This window comes from Falco punctatus, assembly GCF_963210335.1.
Source record: "Falco punctatus genome assembly, chromosome: 17".
NCBI classification, from domain to species: domain Eukaryota; kingdom Metazoa; phylum Chordata; class Aves; order Falconiformes; family Falconidae; genus Falco; species Falco punctatus.
In genome coordinates this window covers 3,636,972-3,660,115 of record NC_137597.1, presented here as the reverse complement: position 1 = coordinate 3,660,115, position 23,144 = coordinate 3,636,972, and the positions used below count along the sequence as shown (strand labels likewise).

Below are 23,144 nucleotides of genomic sequence, written 5' to 3'. Positions count from 1 at the left end.
AGGCAGGAATATCTAATGTCCCTGTGAATCAACTACTAAAGCACTCCAGCTTTCATCTAGGAGGAGAGGATAAACCAAAATAAGTTTGCCTTGGTACCACGAGGCTAAAAATGTATGCTCGTTCAGAAGTTAACACGAGTAGGTCAGATACTCATGGCTCAAGTTTAGCAAAATCCGTCAAAGTCAAGATGAGCAGCGGGGAGCCGAGTTTCTGCTGTTTAATTTTGACTTGCCGTGTAGACTTTGTCAGAAGCTGAGGAGCAAACTCCCTTCAGAGTCAGGTTTAGGAGTCCTAATCCTGCTTCCAGCCATACTTTGAGGGGACCAGAGTGCCATGCTTAAGTGTTGGGTTTTTTTGTTCCTCGGTATAAGATGGCTAGCTTGATGCGTCAGGCTGCTCCCAGGCTAAATGGTTGCTTCTAAAGCATCACGAAATGAAAAATATGGTGGTAATGCTGTTCACTACCACTCCTCAATGGAGCAGAAATAACTGAGAGTGTGTTTTAATGTCTTTGATAGTTTTCCAGCTTGGGGCTGTGGTTAATAATGTCTTCAGGCACAGCTGCAGGCATTCAGTCTGCTCAAATAAATTTGAGAAGTGTAGTTAGCTGTTTATAATCTATCAGATAAGAATTGACTGAGGGCTCTGAGCGTAAACTGCTCTGCCCCGAGCAGGACAGGTATAGGGGAAACCTCTGCAAAAGATTAAAAGCTTAGCGTAATCCTTCCAGGTAATGTTTCGTTAATGTCTGTTTAGTAGGAACCTTTTTAAATGAGAGAAGTCAGCTGAATAGCCTGTGCTGCTTGTGTTCGGAGTCTTGTAAACGAAATGTTCAAGTTATAGGAATCAGCAGCTGGAATGGCTTCGGCTGTTAATAGCTTTGACTGGAACAAGATGCTGTGTTCTGTCATTTCCACCCCTTGGGAGTCACCCATTGCTTTGTTGCTATATCTCACCCATTTCATTATCACATTTTTTTTTTCTTTTTCCTCTTCCTTTTTGTAGAATGCTCTTGAGATCAAAGAACTCAAAAAGTACGGCCCCTTTGACCCATATATCAATGCCAAGGTGTGTACTTTGCTGTCAGCATTTCACTGCATCATTACTCCAAGCTGCACTCGCGTGCTTCCAGGTGCAATGTCATCCAGTTGCAGTAATACCTGTTCAGTTTGCAGCGGCTTGGGGAAAAGTAAAATGCGACCGTTTATTTACTGTGGGTTTCTTTCTTCAAAGCAGTTGTAGGAACATAATTTAAGGGAAGCTTTTCCTTATTTTCCTGGGGGCTCCTTCATTGCTTAGCCTTGTAGGACTCACGGTGATGGTCAGTTTGCTTGATTTGGCTGGATGACTTCCAAAAGGTAACGTTATTTCAATTAAAATGTTTCAGGTTTTGTTTCATGTGCTAATGTTGCTGATAAATGCAAAGAGAAGGAATTTTTTTTTCCTGCTTAAACATGGATGCGTTTTCTCTGTGGGCTGTTTGGAGTGAATTTTCTTGCCTTTTCTCCAACAAAATGTGTAATGCTGTATTTGTCGTTTGAATGGACAGTTAATTCTTGTGGTGGTGGGGAGAAGGGAAGGCAGTAACGTTCATGCCTCCCTTTCCAAGTCCTTCATGTCCTGCTTATTGCATCAGTCTCTTTTTTTGATGTCAAGTCTGTTGTGTCGTCTGACCCTTCAGCCCTGGTCTTCTGTTCCTGTTTTCTTGCTTATTTTGCTCCTCTTGCTTTTAGCTGTTCTTGAGCTACAAAAAGGCATGACATCGGCACTTCCAATGCACTGAGGCTGAGCAACTGAGGAAGCAGATAAGAAAGCTCCTGGTGGTGACCATTTTTCATTTTTATTTATAGCGAAGCTGCAGGCTGGTGATGGCATAATAGTCTGATGATTTATCATGAGATACTTCGGCTGTAAGCCACCGCGCCACAGTTGCTTCCAGCCAATTATTTTGGATCCAGCCATCCATGGCAGATTTTTGTCTCTCAGAGTTTACTTAAAACTTTCACTCTGCTTAATCTGCAGTACCTTAAAACCACACAAAGTTCCTGAGCTTGCGAACCACTGGGAATTATGTTTGGTTTTGCAGACTTCTATTTCAGGAAATACTCTAGTGCATACCTCTTTAAGCACAAATACATTTACATGAAGCTCATCCGTATCGGTGATTTTTACAAAAATCCAGATGGGAATTTTACGACGACGAATGTCTTTTGTGGAAACATCAGAGTCGAGCAGTTCGGTTGCCTGAAAGGAGCTTTCTAAAACATTGTCAATAACAGGGTAAAATCTTACACCCTCCAGCATTAAAATGTTGGATGGAGAAGGAATATAAAGATGAAATGTGCAGTGAGCTCACTTTCTTGAGGGTTTTTTTGTTTATGAAGTATTCTAATTTAGATTTTATGTTTTTGATGAGTGCGTTATTTTAAACTCTCAGTTCAGTTTTCCAGATGGCTGTAGTGCTTTCAAGAACAAGGCTAGTGTTTTTGAAATCTTTGATTTGAAGGAGAGAGATACGGCTTATACACAGTCTGCTAGGTTCATCACAAATTCTGACCAGCTTTCCACCAGTTTCTGACCAGGTTCGATCAAGAGCGTGTGGAATCATACCTGCCATGCAACCCTCCATGTTTTCTCAGTAGCCTGGCTGCAGGTGGGAGAACCACAAAAAGTCCAGGTGCAAAGTCTAAGAGTTTTTGCTTAGTTGGTGCTTCCAGCTTCTCAGCTCCCAGGCAGCATGGGGTGTCGTACAGAAGCAGTTGAAGTGAGATGTTACATTTCGAGGTATTTAGAAGAGGGGGAAAGCGCTTAGATATGGCTGGACTGCAATTTAATATCCTGTTGAGGAAGAGATAAGAAAGCCAGAAGCTTCGTACTTTCCTAAAACTTAAAGAAATAGTTAACAGCTGCTTTTTATGCCCTTTCCCTTTCAACATAGGAGGTCCCTGCAATATGTTTGTTACAGGCCCGAAGGACTCCTGAAAAATAAACGATAGAAGCAAACTTAAGAGACGGAACAGCAACTTTGCTTCAGTAACTCCTGCTATCTCCAATTTGGTTGTTTAATTTACACGAAGGAACCAACCAGTTGAGCAGAGCCGAGGCAAGAAAAAGCTGTCACATAGCTCAGGTTTATGCACTGCGCAAACTACCTTTGTCTTTTTTAATTGGAAGCAAATGAATCATGCAGATTGGGTTTAAAGTGCTATAAATCTAAATGGGCTGCTGAGAAAAGTAGAAGCCTACCATCTGGAGTCTGCAAATGAAGCTGGGCAGCAAACCCACCCGCAGAGCTCCCGAAAGCTTGTCAGACATATGGGGATCACTTTATTTTTTTTGCAACGCGTTTGGCATTGTTGGGCACCTGTAGGAAGGAAGGAAGGGGGCTTGTTCATCCTTCGCTGCTGGCGGTGCCGTGTGGGTTACAGATGGGAATCCTGTGCTGCAAAAGGAGGGAAGGAGGAAGGTGGTACAATTACCACCAGCTCCAGCCAGCTCTTCTGGCCTGCTTTCTGCCCGAGGTTGTGATGTGCCTTGGGTGTCACCTCCTGGTGAAGTCTGGACTTTGCTTAATTCTTTTTTTCCTCTTTTATTTTGCCCTAGCTTTAACTGCAATTTCGTGGAGTGCATGCCAGCAGGACATCCCTGTTCTGTGCTTTAGTATCGAACGTGTCACTGGAGCAGCAAAATAGCAGGTTTTTACTAGGGCAAGTCTCGGTTAGACGTGCATACACTGACAAAAATCCCACAAAGGTATCCTAGAAATAGGTTGGATGTGATCCAAGGGTCATGTAGCCTCTTTTCCCCAGCCCTGAGCAGGATCAGGTCCACCTAAACCATCCCTGGCCGGTGTTTGGCTAGCAGTTTCTCACAAACCTCGGGGAGGGAGAGCTCTGTAGTCTCTCTTGGCAATTCATTCGAGCATTCAAATCTTTGCAGGTTAGAAAGTTAGAAAACTTGCCCTTATTTAAACTAAGACTCCCTGTCTTCAAGCAAATCCCTCTTATGGTGTGTTAGGAACAGGGGTGCAGACAGACGTCCTTTAAGGGCTGTAGAGTCTCCGTTGTAGCATCTGATGAGGAGCGTAAGGGCTGTGGTATGTGGTATCTAGTTACCAGGGCTTGAAAAAATTTGATGGAGCCCATATGAAAGCAGAGGCAGTTCTGCTTAGGTTCCTGTTCTGCAGGCTTGTAGGCAGGCATCCCACGAGCCCAGCTTCTCCTTCCCAACTGTGAACCAGGGGGATGCTAGGGTTCCTGCTGGAATGCAGCCCCTGGGCCCTGTGGAGTGCTCTACTTTTCTAAGAAGTTTTGAAATTTGAACCCATACGCCTTCTGGCTGCTGGAAAGGAATTTTCTTTTTCCATTTCTGATAAATACGTATGTCTGAGGGCTCATGCTCATCGTTTAGGCTCCACTCTGGTTTGTGCTTGGAGAGGCGATGCGGGGAAGGGAGGCAAACTGCCTTGCCTGGGACGGATTTAGTATTCTTGGCTGCTCAAAACTCACCCAAAATGCAGGTAATAAAGACTTATGCAAAAGTGGGAGTTCCCAGCCTGCAGTCTGTGATGGGGAAAGACTTTCTGTAACGATTCATTCAGGGGAGTTTACCACCTGGTGATCTCTGTTGCAGGAAGAATGGGGATTTCACCCTGAGCATCAGAGCCCTGACCTGTTTAAGGAAAATTACGTTAAATTGCAATGAAGATGGGGGAAGTCTGCAACGGTTATGTTGTTAAAAGATGTTGCAGTCCCGTTTCTGAGCCATCAGGCAGGTGTTTGGAGTCTCTGATGCTTTAAAGCGCCCTTGAGGGATATGGTCTCTGTGCCAGGGAGGGATGAGAGGGGACACAGTCCTCGCAGTGGAAATTCCCCGTAGCCAGGGCTAGTGTGGCATGAGCAGTGCTGTCCCCCATGGCTCTTCAGCAGATACCTGCGGCTCTGGCGGGGCTGGAGTTACCTGCTCCTGCAAAAATTGGCAGTGAGCCTCCCTCGCGCTATGGAGGAGGCTGAGGGACTCGGTCTGGCTGTTAGGGGCTCACTGATCCCTGGGTTCCCTTCCCTGTCAAACGAGAAGAATGCGATTTCCCAACCTTTTAAACACCTGGAGACCAGCAGCTTAAGCTGATTGATAGCGTGATCTCTGTAGTTCTGTATTCTCTCCCCTTTTCACTCTGTATGTATATTTTATGTGCAGACTTCTTTATTCTACAGTAACTTCTGTCCGCTTGTATGTGCCTTCCTTCATCCTGGCTGCGTCTGCCACTCCAAGTATAGAGCCTGTTGTTCGACTTTGAACTTCTGTGCTAACGGCGATGCTCTGCTTTCCTTACTTTCTTAAAATACCTCGCTTTGCATGTGGCTGTTGCTGCTCCCTGCTGCAGTCTTCGCTTTTATACAACTTGCAGCTGCAAAGAGCCGCTCCGGAACTCCTGGCTTGCCTTGTGCTTTCCACGCGGCTGAAAAATGATGCAAATACCAGTGAAAAACAAACGGGAGTGTGCATGCCTGACTCCTGTAATCCTTAGAATACTTAACACCTTAATAGGATTAAAGTACTTGTAGGACAGAGCAAGTTTTGCTGCGTGGTTGTGAATTGGTGCAAAATACTGACTGGTCCTTCAAGGCGGTATCCAAAAAAAATGCATGTGCTTTCAAAGCAAAAAAGTATTTTGATCAAATTCAGTTTCTGAAGTAGTACCTCTAACTCCATCAGGACAATTCTGTTCCCTGTTTTGTTGTTTGGTTTTGTTTTTAATGGGAGCTGTTCTTAAAATGACACATTCAACCATGGTTCTTTCAGCTAAAGTTGAAGTGTGTAACAGTTTGTACTAAATTGGGGGGTTTTAGGTCAAATTTTTGGATAGGTATTTGGTCCTAAAATCCTTAAACCAAAATCCCTCTGTGTATAACACACAGTAGTAAAGCTAGAAACTTGAGGTGAATTTAAGTTGAGAAAAGGCTCTTTTAATTCTCACGATGTTCCTATTTTGCACCTGCAAGTGAAACGTGTTAGGTTGCTTGTTTTTCAATGCTTTTGCATTGCTGCTTTTTAACCTGACAGATGCTGCATGCATTAATTGGATCTGCCTTTCGCTGTGGAGGTGTTCTTGTGTTGCTTGAACATCTCTGCCTTCAGTTGACCTGAGACCTTGGCTCGTTAGCGGGGGGATCTAATTGCACTGCTTTCTAATACACAAACTGCATGTAACTTAATGCACCCTTTCTCTAAACGGCCAGCTTGTTGAGCCTCAGAGTTGCAAAGGTGGAATGACTGTTATAATCAGGATAAGTAGGATTGGAAACAATTGAAGTTTAAATCTAAAATGACGACGATGAAGCTACAGCAGATAGAATTCATGCTGCGGTTTGCCTGTGGTACCTCACATATAAATAAAAAATACATGTATTTTATTTTTGTGGCAGCCCGAAATGTGGGATGCTGCCAACAAATAACAGACTTGCCTTCCCCAAGTGCTAGCAGGATTAATGGGAATCCAGATACAGCTCAACAGTCCCTTAAACTTTAGCGTGGTCCCTTGATTTTTGACCTCAGTGCTTTGAAAGCAGGCTATTCCGTATATAGCACCTGTTTCCCACAGAGCAGATTTCCCATATCTGAGTAAAGCTTATTGTTCTGAATGTTTTCGAAGCTTTTCCTGGGTGGGTGGGCTGATGAGTTCACGAGGGGATGTCTGTGCCTGGTAAATGGCTAGCGAGATGGTGAAAACATTGCTCCAGGCTCAGTTTCGAACTAGGCTCTCTGCTTCCCAACTGCTTTTTTGTCTTGTTTTCGCATTTAAACTTCAATGGTTTGAGCGAGGCAATGGAGCAGCTTTGTTCTCCCCGGTTCTGACGTGCTCACATTTGTGACCCCCCCCCCCCCCCCCAGAACAACGACAACGAGACGGCGCTGCACTGCGCCGCGCAGTACGGCCACACCGAGGTGGTGAAGGTCCTTCTGGAGGAGCTGACCGACCCCACCATGCGCAACAACAAGTTTGAGACTCCTCTGGACCTGGCTGCGCTCTATGGGAGGCTGGAAGTTGTGAAGATGCTCTTGAACGCTCACCCCAATCTTTTAAGCTGCAACACTAAGAAACATACTCCTCTGCACTTGGCAGCTAGAAATGGTCACAAAACTGTAGTCCACGTCCTCCTGGATGCTGGCATGGATAGCAACTATCAGGTATCGAGCGGGTCTGTGTGGGAGGGACTGGTTTGAGCGCTGGAGGATGGAGAAGCCCCTGTGGTCACGCTCTGCCCAACCTTTGCTCCCAGCGGGATCGTTTATGAAAGATGAGCGATAGCTTTGGTCTCCTCTGGGCTGTTTGTTCAGCTCTCGGTTGCTCTGGGAAGCTGCTCGGAGGGATACTGGTGCTGTGCATGCTTCACGCCTGCTTGGTGGTTGAGAGAGCCCCAGACACACAGCGAGGGAGGAGGACAAGCCCGTTCGCCGAAGCTGTTCTGCCCTGCAGTACCATGAGCTCTTGATAGCGGCGGAGGCAAATTGTCTCTCTCCCTATCAAGCCACTTGTGGAGATGCTGTTTTCACAGCAATAGCTTCTATGTGGTGGTCTTGTCTTTCTTTTTCAGGACACGACCTCTTGCTAAGCTGTAGAAAGTCCTTTCTTGGTCTCTAACTTGGGCCTGCATGTCTCTCTGGAGACCATCCCCATTTTCCATTCCAAATTCTCAGCTTTGTAATAATTTTTATTGTCTGTCCTCGGTTGTAGATACTGTTGCCCACACTTTGTATATGATGCCGTTTGCTTACTGCTTCTGTAACCTTCTAAACATGCCTCCATCACCATTCCCCACTGTCTGGCTTCATGCTATTTTTCCATTTAATTTGCAGACTGAAAAAGGCAGTGCTTTGCACGAAGCTGCTTTGTTTGGCAAGACTGATGTGGTACAAATATTGCTGGCTGCAGGTGAGAGTGATCCCCTTTTGAAGCAATAGTGTGGCGATCCCTTCATCCAGAACTCGAGGAAACCCCTTTAGAGAGCAGTGTGTTTCCCCAACCAGCGATCAAAGTTCCTCGGGGAGGGTCATAGCAGAGAATATCTCCTGGTGTTTGGCTTTAGGTCTGCCTCTCTAAAGCACTTTTTAGCTCCCCCCACAGTGATGATCACAAATGTAAGATCTGAACTTGTTGAAAGACATGGACTTGCACACCGGTTAAAAAAAAAAAAATATTCTTGCTTTTGCCTTCTCTGCACCTATTGCCGCAGGTATTGACGTGAACATCAAGGATAACAGAGGCCTGACAGCCCTGGATATTGTGAGGGAGCTTCCCTCTCAGAAAAGCCAACACATAGCAGCTCTTATCGAAGGTCAGTGATGTAGCTCTGTGTGCGGGGCAGGAGGGAAAAGTTTCGGGTGCTGATGATGCCAGTGCAGGATTTTGTTCTCCAGCCCTGGAAAGTGCTGAAAGCGAAGCAGCTTCAGGTCAGGTCCCTCCGTGAGGATCTTACAGGTGTTGCTGATGAAGGAATGATGCTTAAATGCTCTGGTGAGCTGTCTCTAGACCAAATGTTTGCAGGGAGACTTCAGGGTGGGGGGGGGGGATTTAGGGGGATTAGCTCCTTTGCTGGAGGAGTGTGGCATGACTTCTACAGTTTAAATGGGCTTAATTGAGCTTTGTTTAACTCACTGGAGAAGTTAATTAAAATTAAAGATAGCCTAAATCTGCTTGCAGAATTCAAAGTAATGGCTTTAGAAATGGTTTTGGATTAACTATCCTTTATGTATGTGTCTGTGTAGGCAAATAGTCGTCTGTGGATCTTACATCCTCCTCCTCACTTCATTGTGAAGCTTGGGCATGGATTTTGCCCATGAGATGTACAGAAAGGCCTTGATTACTTGTGGTTTATGAAGGAGCTTGGCCCATTGCGTCTGTCCAAGTTAGGGAATGAAATGTGGCATCGTAGCTAAATTCCTACCTTGTAATTATGCTGTCTCAATTTCCTCTCAGCTGTGGGGAAAAGATCAGAAGCGTATGCAACTGGTGTGCATTATTCATGCTTCGCGTTTGGGAGCTTTACAGGTTCAAAGCACTTCGCAGACTTTTAATTAAAACTTTGCCTGTGAGGCTGGTAGGTAGTATCTCTATTCTGAAATTGGAGATAAAGATGGGCTTTAAAACTGAGGTTCTTGCAAGTAAATGCTCTTAGTTTGCTCCTGTAGGTGAGCTAGCTGTGTGAGATGTTGATGTCTGGCTTAATTAGTGTAAACTTAATGTTTCTGGCTTTGCCTGTGGTTTGGGGACCAGAGCTAGACTTGTTTATTCTGTCTTATGACTCCAGAAGACCAGACTGCATCTCTGCTTAGTGATGTAGCTTGTGTCTATAGCATGAAGTAATCTGCTCCACGATGTTGTGTCCATACAGGAGCTTTGCAGCTTTCTGATTAAAGACTCTGTAAAAGTTCAAAGAGCCACCCTTAACCTTGTGCGTGTGATTAAAGAGGCCGCCGGCTTCTATTTTGAGATCTGAGCTGCAAGTTTTAATAATGTACTTCGGTTATATATATATATTTTTTTTTAAGGCTTAATAAGCTGACAGTTGGCCTTCCATCCACGAGGGAGGAAGCGCCATATGCTGAAAAGGACATAAAACTAGATTGACATCAACTGACCCTGTCGCCCCACCTCCCTGCAGATTACACGGTCGGGAAGAAGAGTGTCAAAGCTGCGGAGAAGACGGTTCAAGCACCGCTTGTTCCAGCCGCTGATCCCGTGTGCCGGATATCTCAGGGTAGGCTTCCATGGCACCAGCGATGCTCTTCCAGCAAACGCTGGCTTCCCAAGGGGAGAAGCCCCAAGTGATGTACTTGTGTGTCTCCCGCTCTCGCAGGTGATGTGGAGAAAGCAGTTACGGAACTGATCATCGACTTCGAAGTCAACCCAGAAGAGGAGAGTCCATATGAAGCTTTATACAATGCCACGTCCTGCCACTCCCTGGACAGCCTTGCCAGCGGGAGATCTTCAGATCGAGAATCGGTGAATAAGGAAGCGGAATCAACCGGTCTCAAAGCAGCAGGAGTCAGGCCTGTATGTAGCTGTGTGGGCTCCTCTCTGCTTGCCTTAGGATAGGTAACTTAGCTCCGTTCTCATGATTTTGCAGCAGGCTGCCCATCCCCCAGCTTGAGGAAATTTTTAACCCCGTCCCTGACATTGATTAAAGCAGGCAGGTACCTCTCCGTTTTCACGGGCCTGATCGCAGAACCTCTCTTGTGTTGCCCACAAGTAGCCACTTCTCCCTGCTGAACTTTTGCCAAGTGTCGCATCCTTCTGTTTTCTGGCAGTTAAATACCGGTGCCTGTGAATTTTAGTTTGTCAGGACATTGCGCTTAGCTGAAGGTCACCTTCTTGTCTAGAAGAAAGCTTTGGAAACTTGTGTGTGGAGTATTTTTTCTCATCTGTCTTGCCTTTTGCTTTGCCCAAGAGAAGGCTCTCGAGGAATTATCTTTAAGAATATCCTGTTGGAAACCAGGCAGTGGAAACATTTTTTTCTGTATTACTTGCAGAGGTCTGTAGAGGGTACTCAAGGCTTTACAAGGCAACGCAAAGCTCCTGGAACTGACTTCAAAGTCTTCCTCACCTTCTGTTAGTTGCACCTGCTGCCCCGTTAGCAACCAATGGCAACTATGGGGCAGATGGGATGCTGGCCTTGTAGCATGCTGTGTCAGCTTCAGGGTTTGTTTTCTGCTTGGTTTTACAAAGCCTGATCCGTGGATGTATTTTTGGACAAAAGGCAAAGCAGCAACAAACAATTAAACTGCTGGTGGTACTGTAACCGTGCTTCCTCCCTATCTGCAAAGAGGTGCATTGTTTTCCCTCTATTATTAGCAAATACAGTAGAAATGAGACAAAAGCTTTACAAGACGGGCGTTTCGGCCAGATCGCTCGTTCAGATGCGCTGTCCTGTTATGGACTAAATCTTGGTGGCTTATATCCATCCGTGTGCTGTCCTGTGCTGATGGTGTTTGGTGTGAAATAAGCTCAGCTCTGTCACAGACAAGAAAAGACGAGAGGCTGAACTGCAGTGGGAAGGGAGAGGTAAGAGGGACGTGCTCCAGGAGCTCGCTGGGGCTTCTCCCAAGGCTTGCTTGGGACTTTTGGAATGAGTTGTTCCTCGGCCGTCTTTTCCTGTGCCATTAGATGGAGCTGTTGGAGGGCAGGAGATGACCTAGAGAGATGGTTTTTTAGCTCTGTATGGTGACGAGGCAGCAGTTCTAAGAGCCCACAGGCAATCTTGGGATTGTTCAATCTTGGGATAGTTGAGGAATGCAGTGCAGCACTGTCCCTTGATCCCGTAGGGTTTTCTGCTGTAAAAGGTGCCTCTGGGATCACTACTGTTACAGTTTCATTAAGACACAAGCAGCGGGTCTTCCCTTTCTCCCCGTTCGCATGAGTTCATTGCTGACCTTCGCTGTGTGATGCTGTGCCGTTGAGGTTACCGCTCTGGGTCTGACTGAACTGGCCCAAGGAAGGAAGCAGCAAACCTGTGTGAACAGCACCTTCCACCTGAGCGGTTTTATGCTCCCGAAATCTAGTCGGTGCTCACGTGGGTCTGAGCCGCCCTTGTCCAGCATTACTGCTGCGGAGCAGAAGTGGGTGGGCTGCGTTATCACCAGCATCCCATCCACAGGGCATCTGCAGAAGGGGCTCTCTGCCTGCGTAGGTGTCCTGCTGGGGAGGAGGAAGAGGAGGAGGAGGAGGAGGAAAGGCAGCAACCACTGCCAGGCTCTGTGCTGTTGGGACTGAACTTCTCCTCCACCCCGATTAATTAGAGGAGGTCCCTGCCATGCGGCACGCGCAGCGGTGTGGGCGTAGTGTTGGTGGAAGCAGGAGGGGACGTGCTTTAACACAGCGCAGCTGACAGTGGTCTTTAAACTGCAGAGAGAACGTCCACCCCCGCCTGCCAAGCCACCGCCCGATGAAGAGGAGGAGCAGCATGTGGAGAAGAAGATAGGCCATGGTCCTTCCTGTGAGGTACGTGGGACTTGATCTGGGGTGTTTTCTATAGGAGTGTGGCTTAAAGATCAGTTTTAATAATTTGGGAGGAGCCAGCTATGATATTGCATCCCTTGCAAGTCAGGCTGTGAATGCAAAGTCTTCTTTCACTCCAGCATTGCTGCTGTCACTTGCCATGGGAACTTCCTTTGTGCGGTTCTTCCAGGGCACCTCCGTGTTGACCTCCAGCCTTACACTTCCTAAGGGAATTCTCCGCCAAGAATAGGAAGGATTTTTCTGAATCACGTTGTGATGTGGACTGTTGCCCACTTGTAATGATCCCACCAAATGCATCTTCGCGGGAGACTGAAACCCAGAGGGCCCTCAGTTCCTGCTTCCTCTGAGCTTCCAGCTGCCGAGGAGATGCGTGGGCTTGTGGGTCCCACTGATGTGAACAGGGATCAGGGGCTTGAATTCAGCCAAGAATCTGGCCCAGCATCTGTTAAAGTTGTCTTCTGCAGAGGTTGAGGCAAGTGGGCTGCTTTTTGGTGAAACCAAAGCTCTCCTGTTCTGCGTTGTTCCTCCTGCGCTTCCTCTTGCTCTTTTGTGTTCACTTGCTTGTGAACCTCTGTGAGAGCTGTCTGGGGGGCGGGTCTGACACCACAAATGCGTCTTGGCAACTTCTGCTGGCACCCAGGAAAATCTTTAAAGCAAAACCAAATCTTGTGGATATCCTTGCCTTTCCAAATGCAGTAGGTTGTGTGTAAAACCAGTGGCGTGCATCGGAACAGACTCCCGTTCACCAGCAGCTTGGCTTTGAATGTGTTGACTCTGAAGTTCCTACACGGCATAAATGTGATCTGTTTTCTGAAGTATGTCAGCTCTACCGCAGACATGAGTAAAACAGTATTTGCTTTAATAGAGCCGCCTTTTGAGAGAGAGAGAGTAAAGCTCCAAATGGTGCATAAACAGGAAAAATGAAACATGAAATTGCAGACTGATCTCTCCGCTGCTGTTAAAATGGCTTTGCAGTGTGTGATGGCTGGTCCTGTGGCTGGTGCTCAGCAGAGGAGAGCTGGGTAGCAGGTCACAGCATAATTGGAAAGCAGAGCTTGTTTATGATAACAAACATGAGGGAGGGAAACGTGCATGGGCTGCTCCTGCTGAGTTATCTTGCCATATTTAATTATAAAACACCTGCTGTGTTGTCCTGCCGTTAATGGCTTTGGAAACACGATCCAAGGTTCCAATCAGGATCCATGATTAAAAGAAATCTTGCTGGCAAATAGGCTCGTATGCAAAGTGACTTGCTGGGGAGATCTTGATTTGCAACCAATTTCATTGGTATCGCTGACAGATTGTGTCGCTGCCTGGAAATGACCTTCTAGATGTACCGATAAGGCAGGTTTGGGTCTGGTTCTTGTTCTTTGCTGCTTCTGGGGTGCTCTGCTTTGCTGAGCATTGCTCATTTCATTTCTCTTGCCCAGTATTTATCATTTGGGTACATGTTCTCTCTGGGTTGGGCAGGCGTGGACAGGAATAGGCTTGGGGCATGCTGTAAACATCTCGGAGCAGCATCCTGATCCGCCATCCTCCAGACCTGCTCTCGCGTTAGAGCCAGGGCAGTTAGTCATTGAATATTCTGGGGTTGGGCCAAACTCTAGTTTCAAAAGTAGTTTTTTTGTTCCATTGCCAAGCTGGGGCTATCTGTCAAAACAGATGTGCATAAACAAGAAACTTTTAATTCTCATGATGGAAAAACGTTAGTACAAACCGGCAAAAGAGCTGATTGTTTGGAGGTGCTTGAGTGCCTTCTTTCACTATCTGCAGAAACCTTCTGGGTTTGCAGCTGAATAAGTGTCTGCATTGTCAAATTAAACTTCAATTTAATTTGTTTACTACTCCTCTCCGAAAGGGAAGTGCAGATGAAAGACGAGGCGCCATGATTGTGCCAGCAGTTCGGTTTGCAGCTCTGGGGAGGGAGGAGAGACAAAAGAGACGAGTTACCCTTTAAAAAGTCTTTCAAAGGCCACGACTGTGGATTAAGTACACGCCAAAGAGCACGTTTGTTATTAACATCATCTTATTTTGGGGCTTTGCTAATAGCGAACATTTATACATGCTAACCAACATGTGTAAATAAATGATAGATGACTTGGAAGAAAAATTGATTTGATTTTGTTGCTCCTGGTTGCAGAGCCTACAGAGCAAGCCCAGTTTCCCAGCAAACAGTGGTTTTCATTTGGAGTGAATTTGAACCTGAAACTCTGTTTAAAGCTTGGGAGGATGAGAGCTGGAGAAAATAAAGTGTACCCAGGCCTGTAAACGGACGCATAAAAGTTTACAAAGCGCAAGCTGGGAATTGTGTGCCGCTAGGGAGCTGCTGCCTGAGTGCATTCAGTGCATTTGGAAGAGGTCAGCACCATCGTTAGCATCTGCAGGAATCTTAGGAGCACACTGATGCCTGGCTTGAGGTCCAGGCTACCACTGTTACGGCAGGCTGCTGCTGTGCAGTATTTTTCCAAGTTCTCTGGCGAGAGCCTGTCACCTACTGTTATGGTCTGATGTTTTTGTGCCACCATCTGGTCGGAAGTTTATTTCCTTAATTTGCTCGTTATGAGCTCCTTCACCTGAAAAGGAGCAGGTCTGCCTGACGGCGCGTGTTGGAAGCAGGTAGAATAAATACTTTCTTTGCCGGACATGGCCCGTTTCCTCCCATTGAGAAAGCTGATTTAAAAGCCACTTGAGGTTGCACGGACGTAGGAATCCAGTCTGTGCTGCTGACTTCTGGGGGTGTCTCTGAGCCTCCCGAAGCTTCCAGAGGGCCTGACTAGATCGCAGTCAGGTAGGTACCTCTTTGCCCTTGCAGCAACCCCGATGCTCTCACCTTGGGGAGGAGGTGGGAGGTGGTGCTTAGGCTGCTGTCTAGACGGTGGCAGTTAGAGGAGCCTGCGAGCAGTAAGAGAGCCCTCCTTGGGGGACGTTTTGTTCAGACCGGTTCTTCCCCGTCTTGGCAGCAGGTAGGGATCACCTGCTTTCTGCCGTGGTTTGACCCAGCCATGGTCTAGCCAGGAGATGGTGCTGAAAGGCAGCTGACCATGTAGGCAGGGTGCCTTGAAGCCCAGTTTAGCCCCGTCAGCACTGGGATGGCACGCCTGGTGCTCTAAGGACGGTGCCTTGAAGCCCAGTTTAGCCCCATTAGCACTGGGATGGCACGCCTCGTGCTCTAAGGATGGTGCCTTGAAGCCCAGTTTAGCCCCGTCAGCACTGGGATGGCACGCCTCTGGTGCTCTAAGGACGGTGCCTTGAAGCCCAGTTTAGCCCCGTCAGCACTGGGATGCATCTGGTGCTCTAAGGACGGTGCCTTGAAGCCCAGTTTAGCCCCGTCGGCACTGGGATGCATCTGGTGCTCTAAGGACGGTGCCTTGAAGCCCAGTTTAGCCCCGTCGGCACTGGGATGCATCTGGTGCTCTAAGGACGGTGCCTTGAAGCCCAGTTTAGCCCCGTCAGCACTGGGATGCATCTGGTGCTCTAAGGACGGTGCCTTGATTTAGCCCCGTCAGCACTGGGATGGCACGCCTGGTGCTCTAAGGACGGTGCCTTGAAGCCCAGTTTAGCCCCGTCAGCACTGGGATGCATCTGGTGCTCTAAGGACGGTGCCTTGAAGCCCAGTTTAGCCCCGTCAGCACTGGGATGGCACGCGCCTGGTGCTCTAAGGACGGTGCCTTGAAGCCCAGTTTAGCCCCGTCGGCACTGGGATGGCACGCGCCTGGTGCTCTAAGGACGGTGCCTTGAAGCCCAGTTTAGCCCCGTCGGCACTGGGATGGCACGCGCCTGGTGCTCTAAGGATGGTGCCTTGAAGCCCAGTTTAGCCCCGTCGGACTGGGATGGCACACCTCTGGTGCTCGAAAGATGTCAGATGCCCGTCGTCCTTGGCGCTGAGGTGGACCAACATGTGTGAGTCTGCAGCCAGACTCATGTGGATCCTGCAGCAAGCCCGCATCCCAGCGCATGGATGGTGGCGTTCCAGAGCAGCTTGCTGGAGCATCTGCCAATATTCCTGACTCTCTAATCAGAGGCTTTTTGGGATTTAAACGAGCACAATCGCTGTTGCACATCCTGAGGTTAAACTGTGTTTATACTGTCTTGCCTGAGGGCTCTTTAGTCCTAAATCTGCTTGTGCATCCTGAGGTTAGGAATGCTGGATCTGAGACTGCAGAGAAGGTGGAGAGATTTGGGCTTTTTATTTTTTTATTTTTTTTTTTTCCCAGCCACATCCTAATAGGGCCAGCAACTAAATACTGAATGACGATGCAAATTCCAATAGCAACAGTAAGTCTGAGTTGGGATGAACAGGAATAACGGTCTCAGCTCTTTTCCCCCCTCCAGGCTGTCTGCAGACCTTGCACAGTGAATCAGTTGGTCGGTGCTAGAAAGCTGTCAGCAACCTGAAATACTAGAAAATAAAGGGGGTTTGGGTGGTTTTTGGAGGCGCAGGGGGGGAGGACTATTGCATTTTGGATCGCGCTCGGCGGTGAAGGTGTTGCCTCTGCCAATTCCTTGCTTAAACCATGGCATAAAGAGGCCTTGTGCTTTATTGCCGGGATAAATAGCATTGCTTTGTGGAGAGCTACATTATGCTGTTTTCCATTAGGCCCCTGTTGCACGAGGAAAGAGCAGGGGAAGTGGAGCTGAGGAAGAGGAACACCCTTACGAGCTGTTGCTTACAGCAGAAACGAAAAAGCCGGTGGCACTGGATAGGAAAACAAAAGGTAAGTGACCATCCAAAACGCGGAGCTGTTTGCTTAGATGCATTTAAGGAAAGCATAGAGGGCAGAGAGAAACTGGAACAATTCAACTCTTCGGGTGGGGCAGCTGGGGTCTGGATTGCAATTGTTTTTGTTTCCCGGTAATCTTCACTTTTATAAAAAGGAGAGAGCTAAATGTTCCTGTACAAAGTGTACACGGAGGAAGGGCAACTCTGCTATTTTGACAACGAAGAGATGATGAGGACCTACTCTGTTAACTTAGGAAATAAGCTGATCTTGGGCACAGTCAAGTGAGTGCAGAGGGGTGGAAGGCTGTGGTGTTGTTACAAGGGAGAGGAACCCATGGGAGCCTTTACGTGAGCCGTATTCTCCACCCAGCTGAACTTGAGGACCTGCTGGCGTTGCATGTTGATATCAGCAGAAGATTGGCCCTGATCTTAAAACCAACATCCCAGTGTGTATTAAAGCTAATTCGAGATGTAAACTAACAAAGGAGGAAAACAAACACGTAGAGCAAGCCCCTTTTCTAGAACGTGCTGAAAATCTGCTCTATACCAGGTTAAGTATCGAACTAGGCTCTCTTCTCCCAGAGGAACTGTTGTGCTTTACCAGGGGTCTGGGAACACCTTGTCTCTTGTGTTTGGCTCTTGCTGGGCTTTTTGGCTTTCCTTCAACAACAACAACCACCACAAAAGATTTGTTTAGAGGGAAAAACATTTCTTGCTTTATTCAAAAGTCCTGAGCAGGATTTTGGAAGGTTTTAGTTAGGATTCGAAACCTGGAAACTGTCTGGCTTTAAGGATGGACAGAGGATAATGAGGACTCGGTGTGATGTCTCACTGACTGCCCTGTAAGACCTGCAGCTTTTTTTTTTTTTTTTTTTTTTTTTTTTTCCCTTCTTGCAGCATGATAGCTTTTGTTCCTCGAGCCCTGCCGTGCTCCTAGCTTGTGCAGGGTGGCACAAGAGGTCAATATTTTCCCACCAGCGTTTGCCAAAGCCACTTGCTGCCGGAGGCCAAGTTAGGATGCTTTTCAGGTTGGTGCTTTGGGGTCTCGGCCAGGAGTAGTCCTTGGGTGACAGCTATGGAGCCAGCAGCTTTCAGGCACAGCTTTTCAGCGTGCAGCTATTGCTGATTATTCAGGTGCGAGCTATTCCTGACTGCTTGGCTCCTTTCTCTGCCTACCGTGTCTAGGTTTGATTAATGTGAGTAAAGGTGGGTCCTAACTATGTGTCAGACGAAAATAAAATCTCACAGGAATGCATCTGCTTGTTCTTGATGTAGATCTCTTCCCCTGAACGCGTCGGTACTGCAAACGGTCTAAACCCCCTTTCACAGAGGTTGCAGGGAGCATCTTTAGCCTACTAAGGATCCGGAGCAGAGTCCTGTCTTAACATCCAGCTGGAAAGATAAGAGCTGTGACTTCAGGGTGTGCAGTCTGTGGCAAGTGTTACTGGGTTTGTAACAAGCCCGGAGCCCTTTCCGCTGTTGCAGCAGGAGGAATCCAAGGATGCAGTTGAGTTTTCTCATCTTCCAGGACTTGCCCACACTTCTAAACGCAGTTACCACTGCATCTAATGCAGCGGAGCCTTCAATCCGGTGGAGGTGGAGAGCTGCTCCACCCGGGAAGGGGTCCAGCCGATGTATTTCTCATTTCTTGCGTTTCTTCCGCTTGCCGGGGCCATCTCCCATCGCTCTTCGTGGTGCACCTGGAGAAAAAGACACACGATTGTTTGTCCCCCTTCTCCAGAGGGTCCCAGCTGTTTTCCAAAAGGTCTCGGCGTGATCCCTGTGGCACAACCGCATGTGTGGCAGTGTCCCCAGCTGGCAGCTCTCCCCACACTGCAGGAGCAGCTGAGCTTTGACAGGGCCCCGTGTCATCCTTCACCTGCTGCTTGTCCTCTCAGGGACTTCAGGCTTCGTGATGCCAGTAGGAAATGAGGCACTGACTACATTTCTTTTTTGTTTAGCACGATTTTTCTGGTCTGTGGTGTTCATCCTTGCTTTCTGTCACAGCGTTACAGGTTGTTCCTTTCTGCACGTGAGGTTGATAACTGCTCTGGAAGGGTGGATCAGCTTTGAAATCTGCTTTATTGCACTGGGAACAAAAGAAAATGGTTTCAGCTTTCCCAGCAGTTGGGGTCAGATACCAGAAGGGCACGTGGAAGCAGACGTAGCTAAGTATGAAATGTGAGGTATATGTGGGCGTGGGGGGAAAAGATGCGTTTAGGGAGCAGCAGAGTCGTTTTGGCAAAAAGTTAAACGAGGGCTGAGTGAGGGACTGAAGCCTTAATTGAGGTGTTGGAGAATTTTCCCAGCTCTGGATCAGACGGGTCCTGGAGCATCAAAGGCAGCAGCTCAATCCCAAGACAAGGAGCAGGCTGCAGGGTGGCTTTGAATTACTTCTTGGCCCTTGTTCTGAGAGGCTGGGCTTCTAGATGTTACTTGATGAGTTCTGGAGGAGCCTTTGGTCAGCAGAGAAGGACTCGGATTCTCGCGGGCTATTGAGAAGGACTTTCCAGGGCAGCTGGAAAGCTGAATTTCAGGCATGCTGTGTTTAATGGTGCCTTTCATATGTGATAGCTGCCTTTGTTCCTCTTGCTGCAAGTTGTCTTGTATCCAGTGACTAGATGAATGTGGTATTATCCGCCTGGCTTTGGTTGCCTTTTGTGTATGTTACAGCAGTTTGCTGTCACATGCTGGAGCACTGGGAAAAGTTGGCCTGATGTTGTGGGCAGAGTATCAGAAGTGGTTTAAGCCAAATGCTTTCCCATCCCCTTTGGTAAGGAAACTACGTGCAATCGCCTGCATGAGGTCGGGTCATTCAGACCTTGTAACAGGACTTGTAAATAGGCCAAGAGTGGTGAACTCTGTGTGGACTGACCGGAGGAGACCGTTCAACTCCTGCTGCGTTCGGAGAGACCTGATGGAGGATGAAGGCAGAAAAATGCTTCTGAGCGTTGTCTGTCTTGCCTCTCAGGAGAATCTTCCACAAGTGCTGTCAGCAGTAACCGGCTGCAGGTAGGACTGACTCTGTTCCTTCTGAGAGTTATTAAAACTGGTACTTGTTGAGGTTCTGCTGTGCTGCTTCCATGGGAAGCCCAGCCTGAAGTCCCTGCTTCGCCCTTCCTCCTGCTCGCGTTTTTCTTACGGTTATTCTGGTTCAACCAGATGTATGACTGTGCTCTAAACCAGGGCGCTGAAATGAGGCGACGATGAAAGACGACACATGCTGCAGAGAGATTTAAAGAAAATAGCTTTTCAGAGAGCCACAGAAACAGCGGGATGGATATCGTTACAGGGAATCCGTGGGGACGCATGGGTATGGCAGACAAAGGCTGGAAGAGGCAGAGACTTCTTGGTTTGCTGTGAGATGGATGATAGTGTAAACCACAGCCTACGTGCCCTCCCTTGGTTTGGTGGCTGGGGGACAGACCCCTTCCCGTGTCTGGGGTCCAAGCCTGCATTTCTGCTGTCACGATGTATTTAGAAGCTTCTGTGCAGAGTGAAATGAACGATCTCTCTAAGCAACCAGAGCAGTGTTTTATTGCCCTTTCCTAAAAGGGGAATAGGGGAGGGAGTAGAAAAAGAGCACAAGCTCAGGTGGCTTTTGGAGGACAAACTGCCCAAAGTGACCGAGTTTGAGGCTAATACAGGAGCGTACTGTACACGTCTGGATTTCGCATGCAGCACCTCGCTGCGTAGATGAGCCTTTCATCCCATCGACATCAAGAAGTTTCAGTTTTACTGCAGTTGAAGGTTATTTTCTCACCTCTATAGCAGCACCCTAAGGGACCCTTTCCTCCTCTGGCCGCCTGTGCCACAGGAGATAGAGTTGCACGCTCCTCACTTGACAAATTCTGGTGTGATGTAGCACAGGGAGCCTTTTCTATATGAAAGGTAGAGGCTGGCGTGTGCCCTTGCTACTTCTGAGGCTGGGGAGCTTGAGCAAAAAGCAGCTGCAGTAACAGCTTCATTCTCCTAATCCAGGGGCACGAAAGAAATCCTGTTGATGATATATAGGGAAAGAAATTCAGTCGAGACAGGGCAGTTGCAGCTTCGTGTTATGAGTTTAGGGAAGCGCTTCGTATCTGGAATCATCAGGCAGCTGGCAGGGAGGCTCTTAATTGAATCCTCCCCGGGAAGCAGACGGTCTGTGCCCGGGCAGGCGCTCCTGTTCCCATTAGGTGTTGGAAACAATCTCTCCCGTTGCCGAAACCTGCAGTGGGCATTGACCGAAAAAGTCAAGACCAGATATCTGTGCTTGGGTGTAAAATCAGCTCGGGGAGCTGGACAGAAGCCCCTCTGTTAAGGATGACTCCCTCTCTGAGTTGAAAGGTGTAGCTGGAGGAGGATGCTTTGAATGCAGCAGATGGATGGAACTGGGGTGTCTCTGCTTCTCTGGCAGCCAAGTATTATTTTCTCCTTCTCCAAATTCACGATACCCTTGAAAAATGAGCGGTGTTCCTCTTTGTGCCATGAGAAAAGTGATCGGCACATCAGCTGAATTGCGTCAGTGACCTATCCCAGAAAGGTATGTCTTCCCGGGATGGCCGGGGGTTGTTCTGGTCTCTCCACGACCATCCTGAGGGACCTGTAGTTGAAACCCCAGGAGGTAAAACCTGGGGAGCCCTCAGCATTCCTGCAGCATGCACCTCAATGACAAAAAGGAGCGAGATGACCCTTTCCTTCCTACATCAGTTCTCCCTGCAGCTTTCAGGGCTCTGAAATGTCTCCTTCAAGATGTTCCTCGCATCTTCTGAGCAAGGGCTCCTTTCCTTGCTTCAGCCCTTCCTCCTCTGGCAGCTCCCTTGCATTTCGAAGTCCTTGGTCGGCTGGAGAATGAATGGGTGGCTGTGATTTCTGTGCAACAGGAGCCCTTTTGTGAGGCTCTGGAACTGGATTTGGAGCACTTTGTTCTGGCTGGACTCAAGTGTTCCAGCACGTGGCATAAACTTTCACCAGCCGCCTCTCTGCCTTCAGCAGAAATGTCAGGAAAGGTTAAGCCGAGGCACGGAAGAATTGCTATCCAAAGAAGGAAAGGTTTGAGAAGAAAGGCTGTTGATTTTGCAAAAGCTTTGTCCTCCCCATCAGGTTAACGTGACTGTCCTGTCAGTGCTGTGTCCCCCTTAGCGGCTCAGTAGCTTTTTCTTACTAATACGGGTCTGTCCTAGGAATGCAGCATGTCTGATCGCTTCTAAGGTTTCTCTCCAGCATTACAGCATCATAACTTTAGGCAAAGTAACTGACCGTAGTCTGGTCTCGGGATGTTCTGCCAGGGTGCTGCTGTTGGCTCTCCGCAAGCAGTGTTAGGAATGATGCCGGTGACACCACCTGCCCCCGGGAGATATGCCTCCCCCTTGGCAAATTCAGAACTTGTGTTGAATGTGCCCATGCAAGATAATCAACAACTACTTCATTGTCCCGGAATCTTTAACTCGTAGGATCCAGGATGAACTAAGCCCTTGCATCACTTGAGCCCAGCGAGCAGCGAGCTCTGCGGGCGCGCTGCCCTGGCAGTCAACCTCCGTTCAGGCTTTGGCTGTTCCTGACTCAGCTGCCAAGGGAGCAAGCTGCTTTTAGCATTTCTGTGCAGTAAACACATGCCTGCGAGAGGGACTAGCTGGGCTCGTCCAACACTGGGCATATGAGACCCCGGGCTCTGAAGCGGCGTGCAAAGACAAATGACTTAATTCCGTCCTTTCCTGCCTCATTTCTGGTGCGAGGACAGACCACAAAACCAGATGGGTGTTAGTGTTTGAGAACGACCTGGTCGAGCTTAGCGCTGGAAAGGATGCTCGGGGGGAAGGAGTTGATCACACTGTTGTTGCTAATAGGCTGCTTTTAGTTCAAGATAAGTAAAATTCATTAGTGTGTTGTGCCTCACTGAGATGAGGATTCCTTTGCCTTGGCTTCCGAGAGCTGCTGTCTTGCAAAGCAGGCGATTTCCTCTTCACATCTAAACATCCTCCTTGCGTTTCAGAGCCAGGTTATCGGGGTGCTTTGCTCTGGTGTTCCTTTGCAGCGGCGTTTTGCAGTCCTCGGACTGAAGAGTGTTTCCTCGGCACTAAATGGAAGCGGTTAAAATTGGTCAAACAGTTATGTGCGGGCGTAGGAATCCTTTGTAAACAGAAATTTTATTTCTTAGCTTTCCAAAATTCTGCTTTGACAGTTCCAGCGCCCATTCACATGTGACCCGGGTGAGTACGCGTGTGTCTGTGTACACACTTGGCGATTGGGATCGGTCAATTATTCATGATTTATGCAGGACCCTGGTAACTGATATTAAAGATGTTGGTGCAGGAGTGGCTGAGGAGCCGTGTCATGTTTCTGGGACAGCCGGTACTCCTCTCGCAGCTCGCTGCGTTAGTAGATCAGACCACTCCGTGTTGAGCCGTTTGCTTGCAAGAGAAGAG

General features: G+C 48.1%; 1 protein-coding gene across 3 annotated transcripts in view; it reads left to right on the top strand.

Annotated features, from left to right (window-relative positions):
- ANKS1A (ankyrin repeat and sterile alpha motif domain containing 1A) overlaps positions 1-23,144 on the top strand; it is a 112,328-nt gene that overhangs the window by 30,692 nt on the left and 58,492 nt on the right. For all 3 annotated transcript variants that reach the window (XM_080367769.1, XM_080367768.1, XM_080367767.1), the window contains exons 4-11: positions 1,007-1,069; positions 6,893-7,189; positions 7,859-7,934; positions 8,236-8,337; positions 9,664-9,759; positions 9,859-10,055; positions 11,907-11,999; positions 16,615-16,732. In XM_080367769.1, coding sequence (XP_080223895.1) covers positions 1,007-1,069; positions 6,893-7,189; positions 7,859-7,934; positions 8,236-8,337; positions 9,664-9,759; positions 9,859-10,055; positions 11,907-11,999; positions 16,615-16,732 — 1,042 coding nt within the window. The remainder of the gene's footprint in view (positions 1-1,006; positions 1,070-6,892; positions 7,190-7,858; positions 7,935-8,235; positions 8,338-9,663; positions 9,760-9,858; positions 10,056-11,906; positions 12,000-16,614; positions 16,733-23,144) is intronic.